Source organism: Schistocerca gregaria, chromosome 6 (genome assembly GCF_023897955.1).
Source record: "Schistocerca gregaria isolate iqSchGreg1 chromosome 6, iqSchGreg1.2, whole genome shotgun sequence".
NCBI lineage: Eukaryota > Metazoa > Arthropoda > Insecta > Orthoptera > Acrididae > Schistocerca > Schistocerca gregaria.
In genome coordinates this window covers 453,049,506-453,074,952 of record NC_064925.1, presented here as the reverse complement: position 1 = coordinate 453,074,952, position 25,447 = coordinate 453,049,506, and the positions used below count along the sequence as shown (strand labels likewise).

The 25,447-nt window shown below is 39.2% G+C and overlaps 1 protein-coding gene across 6 annotated transcripts in view; it reads left to right on the top strand.

Annotated features, from left to right (window-relative positions):
* LOC126278350 (polycomb protein Sfmbt-like) overlaps nucleotides 1–25,447 on the top strand; it is a 263,014-nt gene that overhangs the window by 148,842 nt on the left and 88,725 nt on the right. For all 6 annotated transcript variants that reach the window (XM_049978395.1, XM_049978396.1, XM_049978394.1 and 3 more), the window contains one exon: nucleotides 3,705–3,834. In XM_049978395.1, the coding sequence (XP_049834352.1) occupies nucleotides 3,705–3,834 (130 nt within the window). The remainder of the gene's footprint in view (nucleotides 1–3,704; nucleotides 3,835–25,447) is intronic.

Sequence of the window (25,447 nt, the reverse complement as noted above, 5' to 3'; positions counted from 1 at the left end):
CGACAGGAAGTAGCAAACAATAGCCACACATACAAACCTCTCCCTCCTCTGGCCTCCTGTTTCTGAACAGTCAAATGATGTCCAAGAAAAGTTACGTATGTTGCCATATGATAATAGAATTAGAATGCAATACATACGGAATGCCATCTTCAGGGGCAAGCATTTCTGTTGCCCCAGATATGATAACAGCAAGTTGGTCAAACCATCAGCATTTGACTTTACAATTCTTGCTATAGTTTACAGAATATATGCCCAAAGTAATTTAATAGAAACAGAGACTGGTTGTAAGAGATTATGAACTAACGAAAGAAGAAAGTCATTTTCAATATAGATCAAAATGCTGAATGAAAGAAAAATAGTAACTTTATAATGCCACTTGATTTGTATGAGGGGCAGTCAAATAAAAATGAGATAGATGGGAAAAAGAAAGTAAATAAACTACATTGCTGGCCATCCAAAATGCAACACGAAGGACTGGAGGTATCACTGACAAATTGATTTGGGTGGTGATATATTGTACAAAAATCACATGATTGAAAATACAGCCCCATGTGAGGAAGATGATGAAATCAGTATTAGTCGTTGCCACCATTGCTGGCTGTAGCCACTGCTGCACACCTTGCCATAGAATCAGAGAGGCTCTGGATGTGTTGTTGTGGTACAGCAGTCCATGCTGCTGTCACACATTGCCAAAATTGACCTGGTGTAGCAGTGGGTGGTGTATCCCGGACCAGTCATTCCGCAATCATCGACCAGACGTTTTTGATACGCAATAGGTTGTGAGAACAGGGAGACCAATGCATCAGTGCAATGTGATGGGTGATGAAGTTTTGAACCTTGCATGGTATGTGTGGTAGCGCATTATCCTGTTGCAATGTGGCCGTTGGCCAGCTCGGAAGATACAGGAGGACAAAAGACTCCAACAGTTCATAGACATGAAGGTGGCTGGTTAGTGTTCTGGCAGTGTGCACTATAGGGATGCAGGAGTGGAGTCCAGTAACACCCCAAACCATAATACTGGGTGCAGGACCATTATGGCAATGCATAAGGCAATAGTTCAGTAGTCTCTCACCACAGTGTCTCCAGACACTAATCGAACCATAATTGTGGTGCAGGCAGGTTTGGGATTTGTCGGTAAAAAACATTGTCATTTCATTCGTTTGTCCATGCGTGTTGTTCATTGCACCAATGCCGGCATAAATGCCTGTGGTTTTGATGCAGTGATAAATGCATCAATGGATGCCTTGCTGACAGTCCACTCTGCTGCAACTGATGTCTAATGGTATGCGTGGACACTGCTAGTTGTGGATCAGACCGAATTTGTTTGGTATGGTTCATGATGTGGCAAAGTGACCACTGCCAAACACACAATATGCCTGTCATTACGTTTAGTGGTGCAACGAGATGGATGCAATCAGTCCTATTGACCCGTTGTTCCCTCCTGCATCCAGCAATTACAGATCCATGTCACAGTTGCTTGGTTGCATTTGATATGATCATCAATTTATCTGAAGAATAATATGTAATCCCTATACGCAACTATTCTTCCTGTGTTCAACTCCGAAACGTGCTCAAAAGGCACTGTCTGTCTTCTGTGAGGCATACTGAAACTGCATATGCAAAACAATGCACAGTTCCAGTACATCAACATGGCTGTGTGTTCACCCTTTACACAGTGCCAGCAGGTGGTGCTAATGGCGCCCATGATGTGCGCCTGCACTGAAATGCTAATCAGGTGCATCTCTCATCGTGGCAGATGAATGCTGCAAATTTCACCTGATGTGGGTGCCTCCTTGAGGGTGCTGCATTTTGGGTGGCCAGCAGTTTATTTATTATTTCAAAAGCAGTCATCAAAACTGATAATTGATTTATCCCACTGTAAGACAGGGTGTTCAGTGCCTTCATGGGAAAATGTTTACAGTGAGGGTCAACTCCCATCCACTCCCCTCAGTCCACTTCATATCTACAGTTTGCAATATGTTCTGTGTCCTTATGTTAAATAAAGATTGTTGTTAATTTATGATACATAATATAAAACCTAAAATGAATTTGTCCACAGTTATTGCCACTTCAGTGAGCCCTGTTTGTGTAGAGTACCTTACTTCTCACAGCTTGTAGGCAGCATGAAAAAATCGCCACATACTGTACATTGTCCACTGTGGGCCAGCAGCTATAGTCACTGCCTCACGATAAGTGGGTCACCACATCAGTTCCCACCACTTTCAATTATTTATTGCTGATTTATAATTTCTGCTAAGGTTCTGGTACTAACTTATTTGTGGAATAGAGGTTATGGGATGGATGAAGTTCTAATGCAGATCCAAGGAGGCTCTGAAGGAGTGATTGATCATGCCTGCGAAGTCAGACAAGAATTACACTGCGAATAGGAAGGAGTGTTTACTAAAGATCATAGAGTCCCTAGAAGATGAATCTGTCATCACCCATAATGTCATTGGAATCGAATTCATGTGGTGAAGTAGCACCCAGCACTGATGAATTGAATGTAACTTTCGTGTGTCAACCACATTTGTATCACCCACATATTCAAAAGCAGAATTTTTACAGAATTTATAGGCACTCTGCCTTGTTCAGTCTCCTGTCTGTCCACTTTGCTACGGAAGCAGTGATGCTAATGTAACTCATTATTGGAAAAAACACCATAAAAATTATGAACCTTTGTGTATTCCACGACAATGTGACAGATATTTCATAAATAAGCACAATGTGAAAGCAAATAATTTAGACCATGATGTTGAGCAGAAGTAAATGAGGCAGTACATTCAACTATTAACAAACCACAAAAGATGTGCATATTACTTGAACATAACAGTTCATCATAGAAGTTACTGACTAGTGTGTTATGGTTCGTGATATCGTATGAATGTTTCACTTACCTGAATTCATGTGCATGAATGAAACCACCTTACAGCATCATCCATAAAATAATGACGGTTCTGGATTAAACTCAAAGGCAGTAATGCTACACTTCAGAATGCCGTTATTGAAACACTTTTTTAATTCAAAACACTGATTACAAATTCACAAGATGAATGTTTCAGGAAATGATAACAATGGGCAAAATTTTTGGAACATAAATAATATGGCTGTTTGTAAACTGAAAAGGATGCTCATTCCATCAAACATTCTAGTTGTGTGTTTCTTTCCTTTCCTTTCCTTTTTTTTTTTTTTTTTTTTTTTTCCCCCCCCCCCATAGTAATAATACGCCCCAGCTATCTGATAAGAAATTGGAGAGCTACATTGTAGCTACTGCAACCTTTCAGACTGATATGCAACAGCTATAGTGAGTAATCAAACCATAAATCAAGGAGATAATGAACCTTATATGAAATCTTATCACTCACAAACCTATACAGAGTTGAATGACTTATGAATATCAGTGAGAAAGGCTTAATGCACACAACCGAACAAAGTGTGAATGCTCAAGTGCCAGAGATAGAATAGAATAGTATTGGATACGCAGTTCCAAATCTGAACAATACATTTTCATAATCTGTGTTTGGGTCTGGCTATTATTGCAGTAATGGCATGAGCAAATGTGGTATAGTGAATAACATGGCATAGATAGTTGAACAGATTAGAATTTAAATAATAGTTTGAAGCTCTTCTGTTTATTGTGTAATGAGAGGGAAATTCCAATTGATGACTTGTACTACATAGGTGTGTCTTCCTTTTTTATTTTACAGGCACCAATTTATGAATGCTGGGACAACATAACAGTTGGAATGAAGGTTGAGGTCGAGAATACAGACTGTGATAACTTCTCAGAATCATTTCCAGACTCATTTTGGGTTGCAACTGTACTGAAAATAGCAGGTAGTATAGTGTTTCTTTAATATTAATATTGATAGCTGTTTGCTTGTATTCATCTGTCTGTTCTGAGAAGCAATTTTGAACAGCCCAATTGTGTCATGTAATACTTTAAAGTGAGTTACCCAAGTGACACTTAGAATAATTAACTGAATGACAGCAATATAAGTAGATTGCATGAAGGGTCATGTGAGAACTTTTCTGATCATATAGGTAAATAGACACTCATTTCTAAAGTTCCCAGAAGAGAGTGTAAGGAATAATCCTGTTAGAAACTGTGGTTAAGTCGTGAAAAAATTTAGTTCCACACAGAAATTAATTACGCAGAAGTATGCAGTAGGCATAACATTCTCTATTCAGATGAGACAAAAAAAAAGGAACAACTATAAAATCAAAAGCAAAGAATAAACACAATGTGGCACTTTACAATGGAATTTTCATAAGGTATACACCACTATACCGCAGAATGTATATAGTGGGAGTCAGTACACAATCTCCCCCCCCTAGTGTCCTCAATACTCCCCGTTGTATTTGACATTTCGTCCAGATTGCTTTGTCATACCTTTCTTGAAACCAGGGGGCTTCTCCTTGGAATCCGTGTGTTTTTCTAGTTACTGGGTGGTAGTTCCTGCTGATGTTGCCTGTGTGGCAGCTTCTGATGTCTGTTGAGGCTCCTTTGTATCTTTTCATGCAGGAGGATCTTTAATTACTGCCTCTCCCTTCTTCATGTTTCTTGATGCCAGTTCTTTTTCTGTTGGCTGTGAATTGTGAATTGCCACTTTGATACAGTCAAGTGGAACCATGGTATGTATGCCATGGATGTTAACCTTGAAATTGTCACCACTTTGACTAACTGCTGCATATGGAGCTTCATACGGGAGTGCAGTGGGTTGCACACTGCGTCATTACGTAATAGCACATGTGAACAAATGGCTAAATGTGCAGACACAAATGTGTGGCGTCCTGTTCACTTCCAAGGCTGTACTGGACGAAACTGACATACGGGGAATTGCAACGTAGTAGTGAAGTGAAGTCTGACACTGTGACTGTTTTGTCACCCATATCATGGATGAACTCTCCAGACAAACATAATGATTGGCCGTACACTGCTACTGCAGCTTGGAAGTCACGCTAGAAGGCTGTTCACAATTCAGGTTAAACAGTTGGTAATGTTTCTATCCACTTGTCTGTTGCTTGACATCAAAGGGCCTTTTTCAGTTTTTGGAGCCAGTGTTCCACCATACTGTTCGCTGCGGGATGATAAGTAATGGCCCTTATTTGCTTGACACCTAAAAATGTGACAAAGCCTTTAAAGAGGTGTCCCTCAAATTGACATTCTTGATTTTAAAAAAAAGTTTTCTCCACAGTCTCTGCAGTGATGTCTGCCTTAGTAATTGCAACCTACAGGCATAGATAGTGGGCCTACAACAGGCATGTGGAGATGGTCAAACACTGATTAGGAGGTATAAATGTGCTGGGCAGTGCCTTGACAAATCGTGATTTTGTTCTTTTGACAGTTCATTCATTGTTAAAGATAAATTTACAGTCAGTGTTCTTGCTGGGCCAGATAAAATATTGTTTAACCTGCTTTGTGGTTCCTCGGAGTCCAGAATGGGCTAGACTGTATATCGAAGTGATTGCATGGGCTCAAAATGGCTGCCGAACACAGGAACAATATGTGGGACTGGGATCTGGCTAGGAATAAGGAAACTTTTCTGTATTGATGCAGATGGGAGGAGCATGGATCCATGGTGGTACAAAAAATGCGAAAAATTACATAAGAAAGTAGAATTACGTCCAAAAAGTTACTCAGAAATACACCCAAATACGTGTGAAAAGTACAAAAAGGACGAAATGGATGCACAAGGGGGAAAAAGGGGGACTGGAGCAACTGAATAACATTCTCCACCAGGGTTTCGATTACCTCTCGTCGTGCCCTGAAATGAGGAATGTCCTGCCCACTATCCTTTCCACCCCTCCTACCTTGGTATTCTGCCGCCCACCGAACCTACACAATATACTCGTCCATCCTTATACAACCCGCTCCCAATCCCTTACCTCATGGCTCATACACCTGTAATAGACCTAGATGCAAGACCTGAACCATACATCCTACCACCACCTACTACAGTCCAGTCACTAACATCACGTATACCATCAAAGGCAGGGCTACCTGTGAAACCAGTCATGTGATTTACAAGCTAAGCTGCAACCTCTGTGCTGCATTCCGTCTAAACTGCAATGCTTGACTGTCCACTAGTCCCACCATACTTTTCCTCCCCCTCCCCACCCCAGCCTCCTCCTTACCCCCACCCAGTCGCCACTCCCGTCATGCACTAGTACTGCTGTTTGCAGTGTGGTCTCAGCTCTCTGAGACTGCAGACATGTGTGCAAGTTGTGTGTGTGTGTGTGTGTGTGTGTGTGTGTGTGTGTGTGTGTGTGTGTGTGTGTGTACTGTTGACAAAGGCCTTAATGGCCGAAAGCTTTAATTGTGTGAATCTTTTTATTGCGCCTATCGTGACTCAGCATCTCCACTATATGGTAAGTAGTAACTTTCCTTCTCTGGTATTGAAGATAGAAGTCACCATGACAAGGCTCAATTATTAGTAGGTCTTCTTGAAACAGTCTTCATTTGATTTGAATTCAGTGTGTTCTCTACAGTTCAGTTGTATGCAGTGATTGTAGGCAAGAAACAATGATTTCTAATAAAAGATGTGTTTTTTAGTAACCAATGGAGAAAATACTGGCGTAAGCTTCTGTGACCAGATTTAGTTGGCATAAAAGTTTTCAGAGTATGTACCGCATCATAATATAAAAAGCTATGCTGGAGATACCAGTGTTTCTTCTTGGGTCTACTGGTGTGTTTCAGCTGTGCAGAGTTTATAATATTTTGGCATTACTGATTACTGAGTGTGACGATTTTAAAAAGATCATTGTTATTATTGGCCTTTAAGGCAGAAGGAATGGGAACTTTATTCAGGATCTATGCACCCCAAGACAACTGGGAAATACAGGAAAAACTCGGGAATTCTTTTTCTCTAGGAAAAGTTCAGGAATTTGTTAGAATTCCGGGTATTTTTCTTTGTTTTAGTTTTCATTTAAATGTTTTTACTTTTGACAGGTAAGAACTTTACTTTATTCTGCTACTGCAGAATAATACAGCAGCAATAAAATGTAAACAAGAGAATAGCATGAAAATAAAACTTCAACTACAAAAAAATTATACCATTTGCAACAACAAAACACAATGCACACACCAGTATCTGCCAGCAGCAAAATGTATCGAAGAGAATGCAGTACGTAACATCATGGCTGTTTACATTTCTAACAAGTCACGGGAAAATATTGTGAATGGTAGTTTCAGAAGTGTTAATTTCGAAGTAAATTTCCTTTTACACAAGATGAATTATGTTACATGTGAGAACATGTGATGAAATTCTTAAATCACAGAGTATTAAACTATTAGGACCAACCACTTAGAAAAATTTCAGGCCCAGAAGACCAGCCTATTGTTCCATTATTTAAAATTTTACTGTCACCTTTTTGTTTGATATAGGTAACATAAGCTAAAAAAGACAAAGTTTCATGGTTAGTTTTTTGTATTTATTTTAGTTCTTTCATAGATTACAAACTATGGAATAATGATAGAATAAAGTATAATTATCCTTAAAAAAAAAACAAGAAGTTGGTGTAAGTTCATGAGCAGTTTAATATGCAGTTGGCTTTACTATGGAAAAATTGAAGTGACAACGGAACATGTATTCAGTCAGGCAACCCACAGTAGTGAAATTTATAATCTTGCTTATCAGAAATATTCAGCTGTTGTAATTTAAGCTGGAACTCTAAGGATCCTTCCTAACCACACTCTCAGAAAAAAGACCGCAACATTTTTGACAACAAATATAATGTGTGGAAGATTAGCTTCTCTTGTGGCTATACTTGTGTGTGTATTAATATACACCATTAATCTTTTCTGTTTTTGTATTCGTGCTGCTTAACAATGAAGATGTTGCTATTGGCTGACTACATCACATGTCCTATGCTCTGAATATCAACTGTTATTGACTGGCGAGATCATGTGATATGAGCTATGATTGGATGACAAAAGCATGTTGCAGTATCAACTTCAGTGCTTTGGGAGCTAAAATGCTGTAATTGGTGGAATTCATGTTTGTACTGCCATAATACGAGAACATGCAGTGTAAATGTTGCAGCACATCAAAGATCTTTCCAAAACACATTTTTTTTTACTTGTTTTCATTTCCTAAAGTGACAGGAAGTTCAATGTCTGTGTATAAAACCTTCATCATTCAAAGAATTGACAAGTTTTACAGCTCCTAGGAAAAGTATATTGTCACTTAACATGGGAAAAATGTACTCCAAAGGGGAAAAAGTGTATTTTTAATTCGGAAATCTGGGGAAAATCTAGCCATTTGTTTTTTATTGTACGCTTATACACCATGTTGTTATAATAGTTTATTACATGGAGGGAGCAGAGCTCTGCTGTTATCTGTTGCTTCTTACATTGTGTGGTATGATTGGTGGTCTTCAGTGAATGAAGTGTGGGCTCCTGCTGGACGCAGACTGTGCAATGGCAGTTACTCGTCAGTAGGACTCGCGTCACTGTTGTTGGTGTGGCCTGTTTGACTCTGAGGGCCGGCAGCCAGGATGGATCATGGTCGAGTCCATCCCCTCCCTTCATGTTGCAAGGATGTTGTAGCGTTTTGATGGCTTCTCTGACCTTGTAACATTTTGATGGCTTCTCTGATCTTGCATTTTACCAAACCTGGCTTCTTGGCCAGTATGCATGTTTCATTAAATATTGAAAAGTTTCACTGACTGCATTAGTGAACACCTTTGCCAGGTCAGTGTCCAGCATCTCTTCTACAGCGGGTGCACGATACAAAATGTGTTAAACTCCACCAAGGAAAAAGTAGGTGCTTTACGCACTGCAGGTGCATTCGAGGTAGACTGACAGTGAAACTAGCAAGCCAATAGCGACATGTATATGGGAACACAAATGCGACATTCGTCTAGTGCAATGCAGCAAATCTGCAGTGGCCAACACTAGCAAGACTGTAGCAGGGAAATAAAATTCAATGAAACCTCTGCACTTGTCAAGCAGCTGTATTCGGTAAAATGCTAGATCATAGAAGCCATCGAAGTTCTAAAACACCCTAGCAACATGAACAGAGTGGTTGCCAGCCCTCAATCCAACAGACTACACCAACAACACAAGATGCAACTGCTACTGGCAAGTAACTGCCACAGTGCGGCCTGCATCCAGCAGGAGCCCGTGCTTCATTTGCTGATGACCACCAGTCATGGGACAATGGAAGAAGCAATTGATAACAGCAGATCCCCACACCTTTCATCATAACCTATTGCAATAAAGTTCCCATTCCTTCTGCCTCAAGAGACCAATTATGACAATGTCCTTTTTAAAATTATGATGTGATATCCACATCGGTATTTACACTCTGCAAGCCACCATATGGTGTGTGCTGGAGGATTCTGTGTGTACCAGTGTCACTTCTCCCTTCTCCTGTTCGTCACATATGGTTCATGGGAAGAACAGTTGCTGGTAAGCCTCCAAGTGGCCTAGAATCCATAATTTATCTACATAGCCTTTTCACAAGTTCTATGTAGGAAGGAACAATATATTGGTTGACTTTTCTAGGAATATATGCTCTTGGAACTTTAACTGTTGACCGTAACTTGATTCAGATCATCTCCTTTGCAGAGTCTACCACTGAAGACAGCTGAGCGTCTCCATGATACTTTTACTTGTACTAAATGAACCTGTGACGAAACATGCTGCTCTTTTTTGCATCTTCTGTATTTTCTCTATCAGTCCTGTCTGGTATGGATTCCATACTGATGAGCACTATTCAAGTATTGTTCAAACGAGTGTTTTTTAAATCTTTGTAATCAGTCATGGTAAAATATGAGAAACTCTGCACTGCTGAAACACGCCAGTAGATCCAGAAGAAAGCCAGTGTAACTGTGGGCGGTACATTGGTTTTTCCAACACAGTTTTTTACATCATGACAGGTATCAAACTTTTATGTGAACAGTCAGAATGTTTGAGTCATGCAGGTGCTCAGTTCTGAGTGATTCATTTACCATCTCATTAGCTACTGGGGTGCAATGGATAAAGGGTAAAAAGGTTGTGGTGAAGGTGCTTTACAATTGTTTCTTACAGGTGATACATTCTGCCTTAGCCATACTACACTATGAGCTGCTTCTGTTTTACACAGCTGTTTTGTTTTGTACATTATTTTTGTTTCAATTTTCGCCTTTCATCTCCATTTCCTCATACTTCTAGACTGTTATATTGGATATTCTTTTTACAAGTACCCAAAAGTACCTGTGATCAGATGGAAATATCAGAATTGGACAGCCAGGCCAGAACACTTGAAGTAGTTTGGTGTATAGTCCTCAGAGCACCACGTGCCACTAGCAGTCATTTATCTTCCTGTTATGCTTGCAAACAGAACAAGGAATAAAGACTCTTTGTAAGCCTCTGTATGAGTCCTACCTTCTCTCACCTTATCTTCATGCTCCTTACATGAAATGTATGTTGGTGGCAGCAGAATGATTCTGCACTCTGCTTCAGATGCCAGTTATCAAAATTTCTACAATAGTTCCCTGCGAAAAGAGTGTTGTCTTCCCTCTAGGGATTCCTGTATGAATTCACAAAGCATCCTAAATTGCACAAAAAGTGTAAAGAATTGGACATGTAAGATTTTTTTGAAACATAATGGGTATTGTTAGCCCACACAGTTTTCTTTCTCCCATTCAGTATTGTGTCTGTATTGATGCAGAAGAATAAATTTAATGTGCAAATAAAGAAGTAATCCATATTTCAGATATAAACAATTTGAATTATCCATTTTGTTTATTGCACACTTAGGTGGGAAAAATTTTCTGACTCCATGTTGGATGTGGCCTCATTCACACACACAGTGTATTGTTTGTTATTGTTTAGTGATGGGAACACCGCCTCCCTTTCCTACAAAATCACAGATGTATGTGATGGGTTTGAAATACATGTATGGTCTTGTGTGCTCGTTTTACGGATCCAGCCATTCTTAGTGATCATAGTAGCAGCAGCTGCATTGTACAATGAAATAGTTTATTCACAGTAGAGAGGAACTGACAGCTATGGAAACATTGGTACTCTAAAATCATACTATTTTCACATATTTTTTCAAAATGTAAAGAAATACCCATAGTAATTCACTGTTTATGATCAGTTTGATGTCCAAATGATCTCTCTTCCTAGTGTGAATTGGGAAGGCAGGCAAAAATTTAAGAGCTGTTTGACACTTTGAGTGTCTTTACTCAGAATAGTGAGCAAATCTTATCTGTGACCTACAGCCTCATGTTCATACAGGGTGCACTCCTTTTAAACGTGATGTGTAGATACAGTAGAACTTCAGTTTTACATTCTCTAATTTTACATTTTTCGTGATTCTGTGCCATAAATTCATAGCCCCTGTGAAAAACCTGTAAGATCAATGCTAAAAATTCCCTAATTTTGCATTTAATTCTAGTAAGATTCATTCGATTCTATGTTCGTACTCATAGTCTCACTTGACTTTGTCCTGTTTTCTTCCTCTTGACATTTTAAGTGTCTGAATGAGTTATAAGTGGCTCAAAAAACACAGTTTGCACTGTGGGTGGTGGCAGATGTAAGGGAGTGTTTTAGGGTGTTGCAGAGAGGGGAGACGCGAGAGAGGAAATGCTGAGGTAATTCCGATCAGCATCACCAACACAACTTGCAGTATTTAGCTACACTGTGCTATAATGATGGGTCGAGTACGTTTCACACTACTTTTTACGGAAACTGAATTAATTGTGACGTGGCACTGTGAATGACCAGTAATGAGGCTATCGATTTGTTGATCGTTATAGCACCAAGTTGGTGTTTATGGATGGTGTTATTTGTGGCAAGAACCTTTAGGGGAATATGTTTGTAGTTGGACAATGTGTGAAGTACTTGTGACAGGGAAGAATATGAACATTATTGATCATTGTTTCATGTGCAGCAGTTTACATTGTCCTCATAGGTTCATGCCTAACCAGACATTCGGAACTTACCACATATTCGGAAATAAACAGGAAAATATTTATTTCATCTTCCATTCTCTAATCATACAGAAATATTAAATGACATCAAATATTGCAGAACATATTATTTTACAATCAGAATGAAGTTCCAGATCATGATAATATTGAGCTGGGGGGGGGATTAGCTTGCAATGAATTGCGAACCTACAACCTTCAACTCGGCTAACCATGACATTATCCATTACGCTACAGCTTATTCATCTGAATTTTTGTATTGTGCGTTAGTTATCATAAAATGTCTCGAAGTTTACATTGTTGGTGCTTTATTAATTGACATTTAATGATAAGGGTGACGTATTTGTGATATACTTTCAATGTACCATTGCTTTGACATGGCATACAGTCAGTACTTGAAAGCCCACTAGTGACATCCCCACTGCAAAAAGTATTTTTAAGTCACTTGTGTCTAGGGACAGCAAATTTTGGTGCCAGTCAGGTGCTCGCAGCTGGCCTCAGGTCAGCAGCTTGCAGTAATCTTCTGTGAACTGTTCACATATTTTAGTCAGTATACATTTTTTATGTTAATACAGCTATCATCTGAAAAATGTAAAAAATATAGTTGCAGTTTGTGCTTCATAACATGTGGCAGTAATAAAATCTTAACATTCGCCCAGGATACAGCCATGATAATCAAAATTTCTGTAAAAACATCATTTACAAGGGGAAAGACAGTTTTTAGCAAAGGGTCGTTTACGAAATGGCCTTGTTACGTGTGCCTTGATATTCCATTGTGTGGCAGGAAATTAACAGTACTTACAAATTGCCATTACTTTTTTCTTTATTTTAGGAGAGTGAAAATCAGCTGAGGAGCTATGGAATACAGCTTCCTATTTAACCTGTAAATCATTACTACAGACTACTTTTCAACATCATTCTCCCTGACTTCTAATCTTGAATACCTCAGACCTTGCTACAAGGAGCGACAAAATGGTCTGACGATTTTCGCAGCGATGTGGTTGAGTGAGTAGCTGGTGGGGATAGGTGCGTTTCGGAGCCTGCATGTGGACATTTTTTAGTAGCCATGGAGCAGTGGTCAGTTGAGCACTGCATGTTTGTTGTCGAGGTGTTTTTTAAAAGTGGTAATTCCTGTGTTGCTGGGCAGGGGCAGTTCTGTAGGTGTTTTGATTTAGGTTGACGAGGAAAAGTTCCAACAGGTAACACAGTTATGCTGTGGGTGAGTAACTTCAGAGCTACCAGTTCAGCATTGAAACAGAAATTGACAGGCCGTCCAGGGTCAGCCCGGACGCAAGGGAAAATAGATAGACTAAGAGAAGCTGTGGAAGCCTGTCCTTGGCAGCTGACCCGTAAACAGGCTGCTGCTTTGCATATTTCTGAACACTCGCTAAGACAAATTTTGCAGTTCGACCTGCATTTCCATCCATACAAAATGGCTATTGTTCAGCATTTAAAATGCAATGACCATGCAAAGCGAAAGGTGTTTTCATATTGAATAATTGATTTGATGACAGATGAAAAAATGTTCACAATGAGCGACAAGAGCAATTTTCATCTGAACAGTTATCTAAACAAACAGAACTTTCATTAGTGGTCAGCTACAAATCCTGAAGAACTGCATGAACATCATCTGCGTAGTCCTAAGCTCACTGTGTAGTGTGGTGTAACAAAAACTTGTGTCAGTGGGCCATTCCTCTTTGAAGAGGATGGTCAAACTGTTACGGTCAATTTGCAATGTTACGTTATGTGATGTTACGTTACAAAACTTCCTGGTCTCTGAACTTCGGACAAAATGCTTTCTGCGCAGTAGGATGTGGTTCCAGCAGGATGAGGCAACTGCCCATATAGCCAATTAGGTGATGGAATTTTTGAAAACTAAGTTTCGTGGCCAAGTAATCTCGCATTTTGGGGATATTGCATGTCCAGCACGCTCCCCTAATTTAAGCGTTTGTGATTCCCCCCTCCCCCCCCATTGTGGGGTTTCTTGAAATCGAGTCCGACATTGGGCAAATTTCAGGTGGCCATAACTGAAGAAATCGCTAACTTGTCTCTTGCAATATTAGGGAAGGTGTTCAACAGTTTTAGTACGAGACTGGAAGAGTGCTTCATCACAGAGGGACACCACTTGAAGGATGTCATCTCCAAATCTTAAACTGACAAAATTGGATGTTCCAATGTTATTTTATTTAATTTCTATTGACACCATTCTGTAGTAACCAATAAAACATTTTTTCTCACTCTCAACATTTTTGTTATTTGTACTTTAAAATCGTCAGATCTTTTTGACACTCCCTGTATCTCAGAAAGCTATGGAAAGAACAATGTTGCAACAACATTCTTCTACTCGCATACCAAATATTAGGACGGACAGAAAGACACACATGCATGAAAATATTAGTAATATGTGAAATTTATACCAAATTTCATCAAAATCAAAACAAATGAAATAATAAATTTATTTATTTGAATAGTCTGAAACAGAATATCTCTTTTGGTGTATGTGCAATTTAAACATCTTGTTTCTGAGACACAGCCTATATAAATTTGCAAATCCTATCAAAGCAACATCTCTCACTTGGTCTGTTATGGTTCTCACCATAAAAAATGTGCTTTGATAATATGCTTTACTTTTTTTATTAATTGTCATTAGCAGTGACAAATTTCATTTGATTTTTATTTGTCAACAAAAACACTAATTGCAGTCAGACAGTACAGGCAGTTTTAATTCCTTATGTAGTTTACACAACTACTACCTACGCTTATTGTCAAAAGTTCGATCATATGGGGTATCAAGTGAAATTTGTGACCTGTTAGAGGACTTTTTGGTAAGGAAGACATAGCATTTACCTTGGATGGAGGATCATCGTCAGATGTAGAAGTAACTTCGGATGTGTGGCAGGAGAGTGTGTTGGGACCCTTGCTGTTCATGTTGTATGTTAATGAACCTGCAAGCAATATTAATAGTAAAATCAGGCTTTTTGCAGATTATGCAGCTATCTATAATGAAGTACTATCTGAGAAAAGCTGCATAAATATTCAGTCAGATCTTAATAAGATTTCAGCATGGTGTAGGGATTGGTAACTTGCTCTAAATATTCAGAAATGTAAAATCATGCACTATACAGAACAAAAAAACTAGTATCCTATAATATCAATGCATCACTGTTGGAACTGGACAACTCATACAAATACCTGGGTTTAACACTTTGTAGGGATATGATATGGAATGATCACCTAGGTTCAGTCGTGGGTGAAGCAGGTGATAGACTTCGGTTTATTGTAGAATACTGGGGAAGTGCAATCAGTCTACAAAAGAGATTGCTTACAATTCACTTGTTTATTTGAGATACATATTCTATAGATCCAGTATGGCGTGATTACACATGGCTGTGGAATGAGTCAAAGCAGATACAATATAGATATCATACAATACAATACAATACATACTGGTACATTACACATGGTAGATGAATGATTCAAAACTGGTACAATAGTATAATAGAGATAATAAACAATATAGTACAAAAATACAATTAGTGATGAAAAACAGTACAGATACAATGACAAACGAAATAATCTGAATTACTACTCAAATTGTATATCCCTGCTGAAGAATTCATCTAAAGAGTGGAAACATTTTTCCAGTAGGAGTGTGTTACAGATTTTTGTACTTATTTACTTTACCCCTTTTTGTACCAGATACATTTTTCCGTTCACAGAATGTATCACCTTTCCGTCTTGTATTATAATGATGGTATGCCTCTTTTTTTTTTTCATATTCAGAGGATTTGAGAAGTGTGAAAGCCATGAGTGAGAGGAGATATTGTGAGGTAGTGGTTAATATACCTAATGTTTTAAAAGTTTGCGACATGAGGTTCTCGGAGGAACACTACATATTTTTCTGACTCACAAAAAAATTTTTTTTGAGAGTGGTGAGTTGCCCCAAAAGATTATTCCTTAGCACATAACTGAATGAAAGTAGCCGAAATATACAGACTTTGAAACGCTGATGTCTCCAATTTTGGAGATTATTCGTATGGCAGATGTTGCTGAGCTAAGCTTTTTTAGTATTTGCTGTATGTGGAATTCCCAGTTGAGCCAGTTACCTATGTGAACGCCTAGGAACTTTGTGCACTGAACACTCTGTAACTGTTGGCTCTCGTGTGCAGTGTTAATCTCTTCTGGGCTTAAGTAACCGTATTTGAACTGCATGTAATTTGTTTTATTGAGGTTTATTGTTAGAGAATTTGCTGTGAACCAGTTCAGAGCATTTGGAAGTGCTTGGTTGGCATTTAACTCTGTCAGTGGAGTTTTTGCTGGCTGTCACTATACTTGTGTCATCTGCAAACATTGTGGTATTGCTAGCACTGTTTGAGGACAGGGGTAGGTCATTAATATGTATAATAAATAGGGGGGGGGGGGGGGGGAGGGATCAAGGACTGACCCTTGTAGAACTCCATGATGTACTGTTCCCCAATCAGACTCTACCTCTCCTGTTTGTACAATAGTAACACCTAATACTATTTTTTGTTGTCTGTCTTCTAGATATTTGTGTGACCCATCCTAGAGTATTGCTTAAGTGTGTGGGCCCGTACCAGATAGAACTAACAGGGGATATTGAACATAAACAGGGAATGGCAGCACGAATGGTCACAGGTTTGTTTAATCCATGGGATAGTGTCACAGAGATACTCAAGGAACTGAAGTGGCAGACTCTTGAAGATAGACATAAACTAGCCCAAGAAGGTCTATTACAAAGTTTCGAGAATTGGATTTAATTGATTACTCTAGGGATATACTACAACCCCCTATGTATCGCTCACACAGGGATCGTGAGGATAAGATTAGAATAATTACTGCACTCAAATGCATTCAGTCATTCTTTCTGCGCTCCATACGTGAATGGAACAGGAAGAAACTCTGATAACTGGTACAATGGAAAGTACCGTTTGCCATGCATCTCACTGTGGTTTGCAGTGTGTATACACTGGCCTCCAAAATTAAAGCAACAAATGGTCACAATGTTGCATTTATTTTGCCACAAAACAGTATACACAGTTGATAGTAAAGCAGAAGCAATGTGAAGAATGCAGAACATAAACAACTGCAACATACATAACAGTAGATAAAATTGTTATTCATTTTTCCAACTAAACAGATTTGCCCACATGTTCTGACAACTGATTAATATGGTCAGTATGCAGTGTGACCATCTCTGGCAGCAATACAGGCCTGACGAAGACAGAGGATGCTGTGAATGTTGTCATCAATCTCATGTTGAGACATTAACGCCAATCCTTTCTGCTGATCTGCTCACAGGTCTTGGAGAGTGGTTGGTGGATGCTGACATGGTGCAACCCATCTCCCTAGTGCATTCCAGACATGTTGTATGGGGTTAAAATGGGGAGAGTGAGCAGGCCATGCCATTCAACAGTGTCTTCCATTTGCATGAAAACATCAACTGCCCCTGATCTATAGGATCAGGCATTATCACCTATCAATATGAAGTATGGGCCCGCAGCACCTTGCAACAACCACATGAGGTCCCAAGATCTCGTCACAATACCTGACAGCAGTTAAACCATGGTAATTCACCCATACAATTTCATGAAGAGGTGTTAAAGTGCTCACCATAATCCCTGCCCACACCATTGTGAACCGTCCTCGATATCTGTCTCTGTTCACTATGTTTGGGTCCCGAAATCATGTTCCACATTCCCTCCAGATGCAAATCCATCGAGCATCACTCTTCAAACCAAATCGGGACTCATCTGTGAAAAGAACATTGGTCCACTGTTTGACCATCCAGGTGGCATGTTGATTGACTGCTCCAGTGTTCCCTTCTGTGAAGACGCATCAGAGGTACACATACAGCAGGTCTTCGACAATAATGGCTGCACTGCTGAAGCCTTCTGTACACCATTTTCTTTGATACAACACGTTCAGTGGATGCTGCGAGGTCAGATGCTAGTTGCCGTGCAGGACTAAGCCATTACTGTTGTGCCCTTGCAGCCAAATAACGGTGCTCTCTTCCTGATGTCACCTGTGGTTGCCCCTGCTCTGGTCTTCGGGATACAGTTTCGGTCTCTCTAAACATTTGCCAAATCTGAGAAACAGCAGAATGATTCGCATCGAGTCATCTGGCCACATCAGTTTCTGACTGTCCTGCTTCCATTCTTCCTATGGCCCACCTCAGAGGAGAGTCTGGCCGGTGTCTTCTCTATGTCATACTACACAGTCTGTGATTGTGTACACAGTAATTGAAGATGTAGGACTACACAGCAAACACTGGCCTCTTTGATAGGTGACATGACATCAGCGTTGGCGTTGTTGTCCATTGACCAGATGCCACCTTCCGTGCAGAACACAATTGTACGGGTGTCTGTTGACAGTTTGTATGATTATATTGTGAATCAGTCATAGGATAGTTTGTTGCTTTGATTTTGGACACCAGCGTTGATGGGCATGCAGAATTCTAAACTCTCACTATTGTAAGATGCTGAAGTAGCCTTAACAGTCGGTAATCCTGAATTCCTGCAACACAGTTTACACTTTACTGGCAATTTCTTAAATCAAAACCTCTTTTAGGAAGGAAATTTCCTAGGTCACTACTGCTGAGAAAATGCACTACTCAACAGTTTGCCCAGTTTTCAAAATATTTCATACACAGACAAAAACTACATAAACATTGGTATAGTGTATATCTTGTTGTGATAATAGGCTCATTGAGCTAACTAGGTTATATCACAAACCCAGTGGGCTGTTTTGGATTCTCCACTCCAGTACAGTATGTTAATAAACACTTTGGCACATCCAGGATTGTGAAATATAATTACAACAGTCTTTGTGTTAGTGGCAGATTCAATCTACTGAAAGGAACGTTACATAAAATCATGGAGCTACTTGTGAAATGCTTTAGTCAGGTACAAAATTCTCGAGAGAACTATATAAAGTTCTGCAACATAAAGATAAAATTCAGCTTCTAATGAAGGAAACCAGTAATAGCCGCCGGCAATCAACACTGGATTCAGGTCACTCTATATGTTTAGACCTCTGCAGTCAGAAACGTATAGTATAGAACACTTTTCTTGTGAAAAATTGCTCATAGTGTGGGAAGAACGTACTTGTGTTTCGAGTCACGGGAAATAACTTTGAAGAATTTTTCAAAAAGCCTTCATTGCCATAAACTGTATCTTAAAAACTGCGTAAGCTCACCTAATCAGCACTGAGATTTGCTGTCCCTAGACACAAGTTGTGAAGTCTACTCAACCCAATTAGAGTCAGACGCCTTTCACTGTAGCTCACAGTTTCCAGCTTAATTCACCATATTCATAAATTTTTGCTTTTTTTTCTGGGTGGTTGGTTGGTTGGTTGGTTGATTTGGGGGAAGGGACCAAACAACGAGATCATCGGTCCCATTAGATTAGGGAAGGATGTGGAGGGAAGTTGGTCATGCCTTTTCAAAGGAACCTTCCTGGCTTTAGCATGAAATGATTTAGGGAAATAACAGAAAACCTAAATCAAGATGACAGGCCGCGAGTTTGAACTGTCGTCGTACTGAATGCGAGTCCAGTGTGCTAACCACTGTGCCACCGCTTTCAGTTTTTCTTGATGAAAACAAAGGAAAGATGTCTCAAAAAAGCATTTGGTGATGTATAATTTGTGGTCGTAACATGTCGTAAAACTGCTTGAACTGATGAAATTCATTACCACAAATTATTGTATAAACATTGTATTGTAAAATTAATTTCCTTCACTTATACCAATTTTATACCATTTATTGGTGAGAAAGATTTTTAATCATATATGCCAATGACGTTTATTTTCGCTCATATTTTTGTGGTTTTAACATTTTCTTCAATTCTGCATTTGCCTCAATTTTACATTTTAATTCTGGACTGCACAAAAATGTAAAATAGGGGTTTCACTTTAGTCATACAATACAAATACTGCACACTGTGTGGTCCTCTTACTAAAGTAATAAACGCGCATCTGGAGACAATGCCTTGTCCAGATGCCTGTTAATCACACTTCACTTCTGTGACTGGAACTAAGTTCACCACAATCAGGTACCACATTTTACCAACAACACTTTCAGACACCCTTCATCCCAGTAATGTCCAGTCCTAAGACTCAACAGCTAAGTCACATGATTTAGAGAGACTACTTCAGACTGCTGTAGGCATTGACAGGGGTGTGTGTTGCACTGTGTTGTCCCAAATTTCCATATACCCTAGTACCTATCAGAGTATCATCTCCTTCTGCAGACAAATGAAGGTGCCCTGGATGAACCGAAGTGATTCGTGTAGTAGGAATTTGGATTTGGATGGCTCAGTGTGTATGCAGGAGATGACAAATTTTGTGACTTGAATATGTTTTTATGCTCCAGTAATTACAAGATCACAAATAGCTTAGTGTTGTAGTGTATGAACTGATTAAGTAACTGGATGTTCAAGACACTATTGACGCAAACCACAGATTAGAAAAGTGTCTCCTGCTTGGTCGTTGTGTCTAAACTGAGATGTAATCATGGTTCTGGTACAGTATTTTACAGAATGTTAACTCACATATGTGTAGTCTTCCATGTGTACTGAAGAAGGAATTAAAAATTACTCTGAATCTTGTGATAATCCTGGGTGTCACATAGCTCCATCTCAGTACAAAGACTGAAATTTCTTCCATATCTTTAGCGATAATATCCTTGTGTATTGATCAAAAATTGCTCTTTTTGTGAAAGGCCTTCCCCTTTATGAAACTGAATGCTGTCAATGTTGAATAAGAGAAGAATCTGTCTCACTGTGAGGGATTGCTACTGCAGGGTTACTGTCGCCTCAGCATGTACGGTGGGTATTGTGTCTTGGAGGTTCTGTTGGCCGTCTTATCTCCTTGTGGTGCATAGCATGTATTACCTTCAGATTCATACGCCTTACCGATCTGTTCATCTGCTACCATAATTTAGCAGGTACCACTTGAATGCACAATAAGACTTGTCGCTAAAGCTATTCCGTAGGTGTTCTTGCCTTCAAATACATTGTCTGTTGTAAACAAGGAAGCAACTTGTCAATAATTTCCCTTACGATCATTGCTTGTTAATTATAAATGCATCTTGAATGGTGGAAATGAAAATATGCTTGATATTCTCCCTTGAAAACCTTACCTGATGCTTTCTGCCCACTTTTTTGATGATCAACTCCAGCTGCTGTGTTCCTGGTTTAGGGCTGTAGAAGAAGCAAAATATTCCAAAATCATACGTGGATAAGGAAGCCTCAAGTTATCTTTTAATAGACAATGATAATATACTGGATGCTAATAGCTAATGTTGTGTAAGTCTTATAAGACTTTCCTGCTTTGATATCTGAAAACCAATATGACTGGAAGGACTACATAAAGATAGCTCCAGGAGCCCTATTAATTGTGTTGTCTGAAGATGATATGCCTTGGAGTGGAATTGTGAGACTTCAAAATGTTGAAAAGACACATGTGAGTTGTTTCTTGCCGTACATCTGTTTCCCCACAGAGGAATGATTTCTCACAAAATGCCAAAGTAGATTTTTAGATTTGAGAACCTAGTTCCCTATCTGCCCCAAAGCCTTCTCTAAACAATAACTCTTCTGAAAAATACTTGCCTTCCCTGGTTTCAGGCAGTATATGAATGCTGCCTCCTAACAAGTATTGGGGAAATTTCCTATCTTCAGGCTTTCGGTGAAAAGAGTGACAGATTTATTTTGTGTTTCCTATAATGTGGTTCAAATTGATATAGCATACATTGTTGCAGTCAGGTACTGTGTGTTGATGCGTCAGGGAATATTTATCCGTCTCCTGTATGAGAAGGGGCAGTTATCTAATTCCTCATTGTCGAAAAAAATCTTCACTGCCTGTATCAACGATGGCACTGTTGTGACGGAAAGCTGTATCCTGTCTTGCCACAGTTTTCATTCCAAAAACCCTGATAACCTCCCATGCTGTTGTCAATTTTTGTGGTGCTTGATGGTGATTAAATTGTCACAGAGCCACATGTCTGCTTCTGGTAGCAGAGCAGCAACCCTCATTCCAGGTGGTCTTCTCATGAACAGCTTGGCAGTTCATGATGATGTAAAGTGATCAACCCATTCCTGAAACTTATCTCAGAGTTCAGTAAGAACCAGTTAACTGCTCAAGCAGTCCTGATGGGCATCTGTTTTTACAACTCCCAGTCAATCACTGGTTGATTTTTTTAGATGCTCCCAAATCAAGTACTAGTTAGAGCATAAATTATAGGCTTCTTTCTACTGAACATAAGTGACAAGTATGGTGAAAATATCTAGCGATCATTGGCAGAGAATGGTTGTACTAGTGCTGAAGTGCATGCTCTGCCCCTTGGTCAATGGCCATCTCTCTTCTTTCAGTATGAAGTTCTCTTGAGCTGTGTGTAAGTTTTCATACCGGGTCTCATGGATCTGATATTAACTTTTGTTGTGCACAGGCAGATCAGTATTTCTCTTTAAACTTCTTTTGAAAATCTCCCCACAGCAAATCAGTCACCAATTCACTAGTTGACACAACATGAGGTGAAGATATTCTTTTTTTCTACTTTGTCTTGAATAAGCTTAATCTCTTTCCACAGTTCGTCCATTCCCTTCCTGGTAGCATTAAGTTCAGAAGAAGAAATAGGCAATACATTCCCAGATGGTGTTCTCTCGGTAACTTTTCGATCTATGATTTCTCCAACCTGTCTCTCCAAACTACTTATATTTATGATATCAGAGTTCACTAATTTCTCTTTGAAGTTCCTTTCCACATTATCTACTCATGTATTAACACATGTAATTTGCGATTGAATTATTGGCATTAAATTATCCTGCTTATCAACACTCTCTTTCAAAGTACTCAACCCTTGCTTTACAGCATTACATTTAACATTGCACTCATTTTCAAAGGATCCTAACTTCTCATTAAGCTCTGATTCTACACTATTACATTCATCTTCAATATTCAGTTCTAACCTTTTCGTCAAATTCTGAAAATTACCATTCTGTTTCTGGCTGAAGTCAATAAACATTTGATTTACATGAATAGTGAAGGAACTAGTCAATTCATTCTTTAAAACTAATTTCAGATTTTCTACTTCACTATTTAAGGCGTCAAATTCAGTCTTTAAAGTGTCCATGCTTTCACATAGATTACTGAATTCTTTGCTATGTGAGTCGACTTTGGAATTTAACAATTCTAAATTTGTTGTTTGGGCATTTAATTGAGAATTTATTGATTCTAGTTTTTTCACTTAGAGTCGCATTTTGAGTTTTGATTAAATTTACTAACTCAGACCAGTCAAGCACTTCCATGCTAACTTTCATAGCCATAGCTGGTTCTTGTCATATGTTATCCATATTCTTGCAAGCATTTAACTAACTTTAAGTATGATAACTACACTAATAAAGGTACTGAACAGTTTGTACTAAAACAATAAAGTTCTGTTTTACGGCAAAGAACCTGCTCTGCGTTAGTGAGTGGATGTGGAGGCAGGTCAGCACTGGTGAACAGCAGCTGGTGCCAGTGGCGTCAGATGTTGGTTTCCACATCTGCGTCCCTGCAATGTGTGTGTGAGAGTTCTACACTCCCTGCACCGGATCTTCTTAATTGAAGTGTTCTAGGCATATTTCTTCTTAGAGAAACACACTGCAATCTTCTTCTCTATTTCTCAATTCAAAATTTTGCTCCTTTAAATACTTCAGCATGTTATGTTGTCTCTGAGAATGATTGTACTAGTGCTGAAGTGCATGCTCTGCCCCTTGGTCATTGGGCATAACTCTTCTTTCTGTATGAAGTTCTCTACAGCTGTGTGTTTGGTAAAATATCATAGCATCTTGTGTACATGCAATTTGTACTAACGCAAAATGATTGGGAAAGCTATAAGGTGAAATGATTTAGAAACTTATTGTTCAGGTGGTTATGTAGAGGCAGATAAAAGGACATACTGGCCTTCTGTATTGTGTGTAACAGTTCATACAAATCCTTAAAAGGGCCATTCTCTCTGGAGAGTTTACAGTCCCCCATCACAGCAGTCTAATGCCTAAGATTAGTCTCTTGGAGACAGTGACCTTGTCTTTGCTAGAATGTTGAGCAGCATCTCTGACCGATGTCACTTGTTATAGCAGTTCTTTATATTGGTTGAAGATGAATGCTAACACATGTTATTCAGATGATGTTTATTGTTTCTTTTGTGTACAATGACTAAGTAGCAATCATTCATACTTAAAAGATATCAACATGTGCACACGGCAGCATTTAAGCAGTCACTCTTCTTGCACTCCATACACGATTATAGTTGGAAGAAACCCTAATATGTGGTACCATGCTATGCACTTCTCAGTGATTTTCCAAGCATGGATATGGAAATTTTCAGTGTTCGTGCTGAAGCATTCAAAACACATGCAATTATAGTGTGTTGCTCTTCCACGGTATTTCATATAGTACAATCCCTCTTACAGCTGAATATCCATCTTCATGACTTCGCACACTTGTAGAGGTAATTAAAGTTAAGCAAGAGCATTATATTCATATTCTTAGTGAGACTTTTCTGTCACAGTCCCCTTTATCTCTGCCTCACTGGGGAACCTGTTGTGGGTTGTAGCATTCAGAATTCCATCCAGATATTACTACTTAAAACACACATTGCTGAGATATATTGCACATCTGTGGACATTAACTGTAATAAGGCACTATTGTTGATTAGGGAAATCCCAAAACTTAATGACAAAATAATTTAATTGGATAGATACAAAATCTACTCACCAAGCAGCAGTAAAACACACATATGAAAGACTGATGTAATTTGAAAGCGTTCAGAGCCAGTGTCCCCTTCTTCAGGCAGAAGGGTAGAAGGGGAAGAAAGAAGGATGAAGGAAAAGGACTGAAGAGGTGTAGGAAAAGGGATAGATTTCTGGAGAGTCACCCAGAACCATGGGTCAGGGGAGACGTACCATACGGGATGAGAAAGAAAGACTTAATGAACTACAGATGAATCCTAATGATACACATATTTAAGATATAACGGTAAGACAAAACCTTGTGTTCGCTACTCACAATGAGGCTGAGTGCCATCCAGTGGCCTTGCAGTCTCATGTCACAGTAAAGAAGTTACATAAGCAGGACACAAATGAATGAGGAACTATTCTAGTGATGAAGTAAATGGGAAAAATCTACTTACGTAAGTGAATTTAATGAAAGATAGATTCTTGTGGTCTTACCCCTGGGAACGAGAATCTCAGAAATGATGAAGCTTTCCAACTTTCCACGTGCTACTGTCATGAGCATCTGTGGAAAGTGGTTGAAAGGTGGTGACACAACAAGTAAGTAAAAAAGGGGTTGTATAACCATACCTTGTCACAGGAGGTTGTCTGGAACTTGCCTAGTTTGTCACTTACAGCAGTGTACACAACAGTGTACAATGCTGGTGCAAACATTGCAGGCAGCCCCCTACAGGTTCCTCTGTTGATCCAATGACATCATCAGTAATGATAACAATGGGCATGGGATCAATGGAAATGTC